The sequence below is a fragment of the Macrosteles quadrilineatus genome, unplaced genomic scaffold (assembly GCF_028750875.1).
Source record: "Macrosteles quadrilineatus isolate MER2022 unplaced genomic scaffold, UCM_ALF_1.0 Scaffold_1__1_contigs__length_201487025, whole genome shotgun sequence".
Classification (NCBI taxonomy): Eukaryota; Metazoa; Arthropoda; class Insecta; order Hemiptera; family Cicadellidae; genus Macrosteles; species Macrosteles quadrilineatus.
In genome coordinates, this window is record NW_026542594.1 from 199,556,602 (window position 1) to 199,565,514 (window position 8,913).

The following is an 8,913-nucleotide window of genomic DNA, read 5'->3' on the forward strand; positions in this document are numbered from 1 at the left end:
CAGCAAAAATCATCCAAATCAGATGTTATGGTTATTTGATCCAATTACGTCATTTTTGTTTATGTTTATCTCCATACAGTCCTCAGTTCAAATATCAGTGTATTTAGAAATGAAATCTATGTAGCAGTGATTTTGATTTGTTCGTTATTCTTATCACATGTGTGTTGTTATATCTGTTAGTAAACAAACAATTCAAATTATTTAGTTCGTTGTCGTTATAAATTTAAAGTTTTTAAAAATACTACCTAGCATTATGTTATCAAAATTAGTGAACAGTGCTCTACTGGGTAAGTCTTTTTAGGCTGCATCAAATTATATTTCCTAAGTTTTTGTTCACTTAAAAAGTAATGCATACATATTAGTTTGAATATTGAATACTACCATTATTAGGGTTAGATATTAGTTTGAATTAGCTTAGTGAACACGTTGATAATGAATATATACATATTAGTTTCCCGGATGAGGTTTTTTATTGAAGCAAATAGAGAAACATAATTTAGAAAATAATAGACGAAGGTTCAATAACATTTCTAAAACCAAAAGACTAATTTTATAGGCTTATTGTATTTACCTTTTATAAGTATGGATGCAGTGTTTTGATTTCATATGAATAAAAATATTTAGAAGTGATTTAATTTATAGCTAACATCAGAAAACAAAAATGTCTAAAAACTGTGCTGCTCTGTTTTTGTGGTATACAGTAAAAACGCATGCAAACAACATAAATGTTATCTCCTTAAAATATCACAATTATTTCTATAGTTAATGATTAAGTCTTCAATAAAAATAGTTCTAGTTCATGGAAACTTTAATACCATCTGAGATAGCCTACTAGTTGAATATTTCAATGTATAGCAACGTGTTCTGACCCACATTCTCCTCATTTTAAAATACACTGTTTATTTCAAATCCAAATCGTTTCTCTTTCTATTTGCAGTCACTTAAAAGGCAAAATTAATTTAGTTATTTCTTAAATTAATTTTTAACTCACGAAGACATTTTGCAATGGATTGACCGGATTTTCAGGTTAATCCATAGCAAAATTTCTTCAACCGATTTTAAGAAAATCACCATTAAATATTTTTACCATTAACTTTACTCACTGTTAATATTTCTCAATACACTTATTGCATCATTCTCAACTCATTACCATCCCTGTAGCAGGAAGCCAAAGTTCCAGTTAAAGCTCATACTATTTAAATCTGAAACACCGAAACATGTCAGCGAAACACTGTGAAAGGGGGGGGGGCTAGCTGGTAGAGCACGGGGTTTAGGTCCTGAAGTCCCGAGTTCAAATCCTGCCAATCACCAACGGATTTTGTCTAAGTGATAATTCTGCGATCCCCTCTAGAAATAACCTAACGTAATGTTGAAACAATTGCGGGATAGAGGAAAACACTCAGAGACTGACCATAAGGTCCCATATGTGTTACTGCGATTGAGACAAACTTTATATGAATATGTTTGGCGTTGTTTAGGACAACCTCGATTGCCTGGATTCCTACAGATCTTCCGCAACCTGACTGTGACCGAGTTGGAGACCAAAGGGAAGTACACACTCAAGGTCAATGTAGAACCCTTCAAAGAAGACGAGGTCCAGTACACAATACAAGAAGACCATATCAGGATCGTTGGGAAAAGAGGAGAGAAAACTGGAGTAAGTATATTAGTGGGCGGGCATTATTGCGCCAACCGACCGAGTCAGGTAGTCGGGTATTCCTGAATTACGCCAACTACTCCAAAGAGCCACCCAATACGTTCATAACTGCACCAAGTGGTGGCCCTCTTTGACTGTATAATTAAGTAGGTTAGGTTGAGTTTTGTTAGGTTATGTTAGATTAGGTTAAGTTAGGTTAGGTTAAGTTAGGTTATCTTAGGATAGGTTAGGATGACATGCAAACAAGGACATTCCTTCTGCCGGCAACTCACCCCTACTTGGCTTGGACTTTGCGCAACTAAGGAACATTTTCCCCCCTTTGAGGGCTTTGCGCAATTAAGGAACTCTTTGGCGCAATCAATGCACGACCTTATAGATTGTGTGAGTAGTCGTAGTCCGATTAGACCCTAATAAACTGATGAGATCAGACGGCTTGAGAGTAGAGGACAGTGTATCTATGACAAAGGAGTTTTATCCTTTTCAGCCTTTTGACTGGAAATCTTTGCATCCTAGAATCCTTATAAAAAATAAATATTGTGCTACTACTAGTAGATTCTATGGTGCGTCCTGCAACTTTACTTTACCAGGCAATTTACTGGTGACTAATACCCTTTCAATCAAATTTCATAAAGTGGTTTGACCAAACACTTTTATATCTAGATTTTTTTATTTTTTGTCTAGAAGAGTGACTTCTTCCATGGGATGGACACGAAAGTCTCCCTCCCTCCAACCATCAAGCATGACACCATCAAGACAAAGTTCGACCAAGGGAATGTCATCGTTGAAGCTGATTCCAGTGTACAGTAATTTATGACATTGTTATTAAAATATTTTAAAACTTATTTGTTGGTTTTTGTTAATTTCTATTGCTTGTCTCTTGTCTCAGTCAGAAACAGGGTTACTTATCAAATGGTCTCAGTTACCAACCGTCAAAGGTGCTTAAAATACTTTGTGAATCAAACTGAAAACATTTCAGGTGAGCATGCTTGTTACTTGAACGAACAATAAACAGTATTTACCTTTATTGTACAGTAAAACCTTTTAAAACAACAATCAATTTCTTCTTCGCTGAGTCAAAGGTACGTGATGTTTTTTTTGCAGTGTCATCTATCCTGCCACCTCCTATTTCAGTAATCTTTGCTTTTACCAAAGAAGTTTGTTGACCAAAGACCTAAGCGTTACTCGGATCTCAATTGATGTAGGTTAAGTATTCTAACCCCTGTTCTATACCGGTGGGAAGGTATGCTCTTGCACTCATTCCCAGGGTTTTGGACGACGGGCCCTCCTCTCACCACCCCCACATTGTGGTAGAGGGGGAGGGGCAAGGAGAGATTAAAGCTACGATAATTGTGGTATGCTGGGTCTTTGTTGGTAGGGTGGAATCTCAATGTTCTATAGCATTCCATTATCTCGCATCTTCAATTCAACTCATAGGCTTGGCTTAGCGATGGAAAACGAGGGGTCTGAATAATAAATTATAGCATTAAAAACTTCGCCTGTTCAATTAAAGACATTGTATTTGACACGAGTGCTTGATGGTTGGTCTGAGTCGGCGGAAACGACTTGTCAAACCTTCTCCATAAAAGTGCTATAAAGTGCTGAGGACAACTGGAACATTGTCGGCTTTCAGTGTGCGCTTTTACTCTTTACAAAAGAACAAGCAGTATTTTCAAGGTAAAATTGTCGTTAGTTTAAATCGTTTAGAATTTGGTAAACAAGAAATAAATATTAAAATGAAAAAGCTACATTTACCGGTCGAAAACACCATGTCTTCAGCTCCGTAATGATGACTAACCTACAAGGGAGTTCTAATATATGACAATACCCATGAACCATCTACTCAACCAGTGTTTCACACATTGTATCATAGAAGAGCACGTGCTCTTCCTCACCAACATGTTGTAATCTCTCACAACAATCGGATTGTTTCAATCAGCCGCTCGTCAGCTGATAACGCCCAAGCAGGTAGTTTCTAGTCGGGACACATCTGTGTCATCACGCATGTCATCTGCGTTGCTTATAAATAAACTCCTTCAGGACATTGCACTTTAGTTGTATTGTTCAAAATTAAAATCTAAAACATAAAGATGCGTCTTTTTAAATATTTAAATTGGAGCATTTACTTTTTGTGTACCAACATTTGTCTAGTTAAATTGAAGCAATTGAAAGCTTCGCTTTTTCTATTGAGACTAGTCTACCACTAGAAAGGGCTATCAAAGGACAAATCATAATGTTTGCGGTTCATAGTTCAGTACTACATAGTGTCTGCTGTTAACATAATTTTTATATTTCAAGTTAATATCCACGTATGTACTAAGTGCATGATTCACAGAGTAAATTTTACATAACGTATGTTACATATTGATACAAAGCATATGAGAATGAGAAGTCACACTTGAAGAGTTGACGGTAGTAAAGAGAATACACGATACTGAAGGTATGCTTCCACAGTCAAATTGTAACTTTCTGATATTTTTCATGAGATGAAAGTGACTCTGTATTGGCAAAGATCGTGTAGTCAGAATACAGAAGATATCTTTCAAGACCAGAATACACATTCGACAGAGTACAAGAATATACATTTCCCAAATAACTACACAAAATGATTCCAAAATATGTATGCAATAGCTGAAAAATGAAAATCATTGCACCGAAAGTACCTACAAACGACTAAAAAGGAATCAGTAACTCTAAATTTAGTTTAGTGATCTACTCAAACACAGCCTACCATCCAAAGATTTGAATACATCCTAACAACTATGATAACTTTATGTGTTAATCAGGTACATTAAGAGGTATAGCATAAAACAAAGTTGAGTAAAATTCCTCTTATAGTACATCATTGCAGCAAACTCCACCTCAAAACTAATGGATTTTCCTGAATGACACTCATAAAGTCTGCAACTATCAACTATCGTCGTTGCGCCGCACTTGACATTATCCGATCTGCATTAACAACACCGAGTTGTCTGCTACTAGCAGCTGAATAACTGCTGCTAGCCGCTGAGTAACTGCTGCTAGCCGCTGACTTGTGGAAATACGGCTGCTAGCCGAGGCTACAATTTGTCGCACTGCAACTTCTAATCACAATTACCCATTACGCTCCATTTGTAGTATCTTGGAATGCTGTGTAAACATGTCAAGGGTAAAGTGACTCTTAATGTGTTTGGGCACTTCGACACGCGAGTTTTATATAGTTAGTTTTAGTGCGGACAGTATATGGAGAAATTATTTTACTCGTCAACATTTGTGAGTTTGAATTTTAGGTGGAAATATGTGTTTTGGATCCCTCTGAATTCATAAAAGTGGTTTTCGAAGTGATGTCTGTATGCGTGTGTGATTCTATGGATGTGTACGTTGCTAAAGGCTACACCAGTGGTCGGATTTTGATGTCACTCAGTAGGTACTAATCCATGTTACTCCAGGTGTTTTTCATTTTTAGAATTTTTCTTTTTAGTGGCGATTTTTCCCAAAAACCCCATAAAATATCGGAAAAATCGGGGTTTCATTAGTCCAAGTCCAGGCAACGAATGCTCAAAAAGGGCGAGGAAATGTTTGGAACACAATTTCTGACATCGTAACTTTGTTTAGTATAGTTATAAGGCCAACCAAAAGCCCTCGCGTCTACCCCTTGTGCTGTGGTACCGGTAGTAGGGGGGGGGGGCTTGGAAGTACAATTTTCAGATTTTTTCCTAAATCTCGGAAACCATGTGTCCAAGCGAAATTAGGTCCTATACAAAATGAAAGCTTATTAAATTACCACCAAGTTTTGGACTTTATAATTTTTGTATATCTTGCATGGTTTTCAAATTATATACTATCAAAAGTTTGTAAATATAGGAAAATATATTTTTTCATTTTTTTTGTTTTTTTCTGACAAGTTAACTCCTAAACTATGCACCCTAAAAATTAATGCCCGTCATAGGGTTGTAAAAGATCAAATTCCCTTCAATAACACCTTGTCAGAAAGAACCAAAAACACGAGGAATAAATTACTTTTCTAAATTTACAAACTTTTTATGGTAAATAACTCTTTGCCATTTTGCTAGGTGAAATCAATAAGAAAAAATATCAGTGTCACGAATCGCCGACGAATATCAAGTATTAGATTTATCATCCTCATGGAACAGCTGAAGCCAATTTTATTTTTAATTCTGCCCGGTGCACTGCAGAGCCGAGGTCGTGTTTTGTTTACAATTTGTTTCTTGTGTTTGCAGTCATTTAAAACCTCGTTAAACCAAATAAAACGATATGTAATCACAAACAATAACTTGTCTCCTAGTTATATAACCAAGCAGCAAATCAGAAGTCACACTCTTAATCTTAAAATAATATAAACAAAATTTCGACGACACTAGCGATCAGTGTCGCCAGACTTGAATATTGCATTCTTTGTTAGAAATGCCCAAAACGGAAAATAGTTTGTTAGCTATTATACAAAGTATCATACAGAGGCGCGACAATTAATTTACCACACATTTAATGAAGTATATAAGACTAGAGTGACTAATAACTTTATCTCTATCAAATTTATTGTACCACAGACTACTAACATAAAAAGCATTTTTATAATACTTTAAGTAATATATATATACTTATATGCCTTTCCTCCAATCCTGTATCTAACTACAACGAATTTACAGTTACAAATTTAGTAAACAGAAACGATGAACACATGAGACTTTATTGTTGAGTAAAACAACATTACAGTTTACGATCTTGTTTTGTGTTTGCAAGTGGCAACGTGAGGCTTTTTCATTTAAATTAGTCAGAATGGACGAACTAGTGGAGATCGTGAACCAGCTACAGGACGTATTTCTGGTCAGTGGTCAAGTCGTCGACCTGCCGCAGGTGGTCGTGGTAGGCTCTCAGAGTGCAGGGAAGAGCTCTGTCCTGGAACATCTAGTGGGAAAGTCCTTCCTACCCAGAGGAGTCGGTGTAGTGACTAGATGTCCTCTTGTCTTGCAGCTTGTGCATTCGACCACTGAAGTCGTAGATGAATACGCAATCTTCCAACACGACCAGACAAAAGTCTTCACGGACTTCGACTTGATCTCCAAAGAAATACAAGATCAAACCGTCAAGCTAGCTGGAAGCAACAAAGGGATCTGCCATGTTCCAATCACTCTTAAGATTTACTCCAACTCGTATTTAAATCTCACATTGGTAGATCTTCCCGGATTGACGAAAATACCTGTTGGGGACCAGCCAACCGATATAGAAAAACAAACCAGGGACATGGTGCTCGAATACATTAGAAACCCAAATTGTATAATTCTGGCAGTGACTCCTGCCAATGCGGACCTGACGACTAGCGAGAGTCTAGCGTTGGCTCGCGACGTGGATCCTGAAGGTGAGAGGACTCTGGCGGTCATCACCAAGCTGGACCTCATGGACGAAGGCACAGACGCGTGGGACATTCTGTCTGGCAAAATCATACCGGTCAAGCTAGGTATAATCGGCGTCGTCAACCGATCACAACGAGACATCATGGAGAACAAACCCATGAAAAAGGCGTTGAAAGAGGAAGCTCAGTTTTTCCAAAATCATTACAAAGCGGTTGCACGCACCCACGGAATACCCTACTTGACGAAGACTGTTCAGAAAATCTTAACCGAACACATCAAAAGTTGTCTGCCAAACCTGAAAGAGAACATCAAAGAAAAGTTGTCCAAGAAACAAGAAGAACTCAAAGCATTAGGGGAAGTGAATTTGGACAAGCCTTCTTTGTTGATTGACATCATGTCGAAATTTTCAAAAATGTATTGTAGCATAATCAAAGGGGACACGGAGAACATTCAGACCACTGAGCTGTCTGGAGGGGCAAGAATCAATTACGTGTTTCAAGAGAGTCTCGCCAAAGCGCTGCGGACGATAGACGCATTATCTGGGTTGACGAAAGGAGCAATCTTGACCGCTACCCAGAATGCATCAGGTGCGAGTCCCGGGTTGTTTATTCCTGAAGTGGCTTTTGAACTACTGGTAAAGCGTCAGATTCAACGTTTTCGCCCACCTTGTCTTCGATGTGTCGACCTAGTCAACGAAGAGCTCAGCAGAATCGTCCTGACTTGCGCCGATGATCCTTTGATCGGACTCGAGAGGTATCCAACACTGCAGAAAGAAGTCATCCGTGTCGTCACCGAACTTCTCCACAGCAGACTTCCCATCGCTAATCAAATGGTAGAGAACTTTATAGATTACCAATTAGCCTACATCAACACAAGACATCCGCACTTTATCACTAACCGTGTGATTGGGAAAGAGTCAATAGCTTTTGAAGAAGAGAACTGCATCGCACGCAAACCCACGGTGAAACTCTCGGAGAAAAGTCTTACAGTTTCGGAAAAATCTAAGAAAGAAGAAGAAACCTCGAAAGAAACTCGGGATTATCAACTAATTCAAAAGTTGATTCAGAGTTACTTTTCAATAGTACAGATCACCGTTCAAGATACAGTTCCGAAGATCATCATGCATTCCATTGTGAACTTTGTCATGGAGCGTCTCCACTGCGAGTTGATAACTCGACTGTACAACGGCAACACTTACAACTTGATGAAGGAGTCGGAGGATTTTGTGGAAAAGCGCCAGGAACTTGCAACCACTGTTGCTCAGCTAGAGAAGGCCTATGGGATTTTGACCTCTATAAAACCGAGCACAAAATCGCATGTATTCAATTGCAATGTTGTGACAGAAGCACCGAGAGCACCTTTACCTCCTGATTCTGATTTAAATTCTAATTCTGATTTAGATTCTATTTTTTATTCTGAATTTAAATAAAGCACAGTGTTCTCTGGACAGAAGACATTTGAAAATGAACATTTGTTTTACTTTTCTTGTTATAGCAAGAGTGTTGAGCGTTGTTACTTTTTAGTTCAGTTTTTTGTTTTCCATTTTAATTTTCCATAAAAAAATACCTGTGATTGTTGAATAATTAATTAAAAACTATCATTTTGAACACTTTGATTCTTATTTTCTTAATTAAGTGGTAATATCAACTTTATATGAATTTCAGATGTAAAGACATGTTTAAAAATGTGATTATTTTGATTATAAACACGCTTACAATTAGTGTTTTTAATTTTATGTGCAATAATTTAGTAAATCTATGACATTATTTGCTACATTACGTAGTGTACATAACAAGGTATGATATAAAAAGCATTAAATTAGTATTGTTGGGGTGAATGTCCTGTCTCTTAGGGGTAAGACAGATTTTAGAATCCTTACAACTGGTGTAGATGGGATCGCCTTTTTAA

The 8,913-nt window shown here is 37.4% G+C and overlaps 2 protein-coding genes across 2 annotated transcripts; both read left to right on the forward strand.

Annotated features, from left to right (window-relative positions):
* Positions 1-253: 253 nt before the first annotated feature.
* LOC129003932 (uncharacterized) lies at positions 254-2,472 on the forward strand. The gene is made up of 3 exons (XM_054432280.1): positions 254-287; positions 1,479-1,657; positions 2,339-2,472. Exons 1-3 carry the CDS (start codon positions 254-256, stop codon positions 2,462-2,464), a joined length of 339 nt encoding a protein of 112 aa, XP_054288255.1. The 3' UTR covers positions 2,465-2,472.
* A 3,902-nt stretch (positions 2,473-6,374) lies between these two features.
* On the forward strand, positions 6,375-8,570 carry LOC128983506 (dynamin-1-like protein). The gene has a single exon (XM_054402805.1). The coding sequence runs from the start codon at positions 6,431-6,433 to the stop codon at positions 8,432-8,434; it is 2,004 nt and encodes a 667-aa protein (XP_054258780.1). The 5' UTR covers positions 6,375-6,430; the 3' UTR covers positions 8,435-8,570.
* The last annotated feature ends 343 nt before the right edge of the window (positions 8,571-8,913 follow it).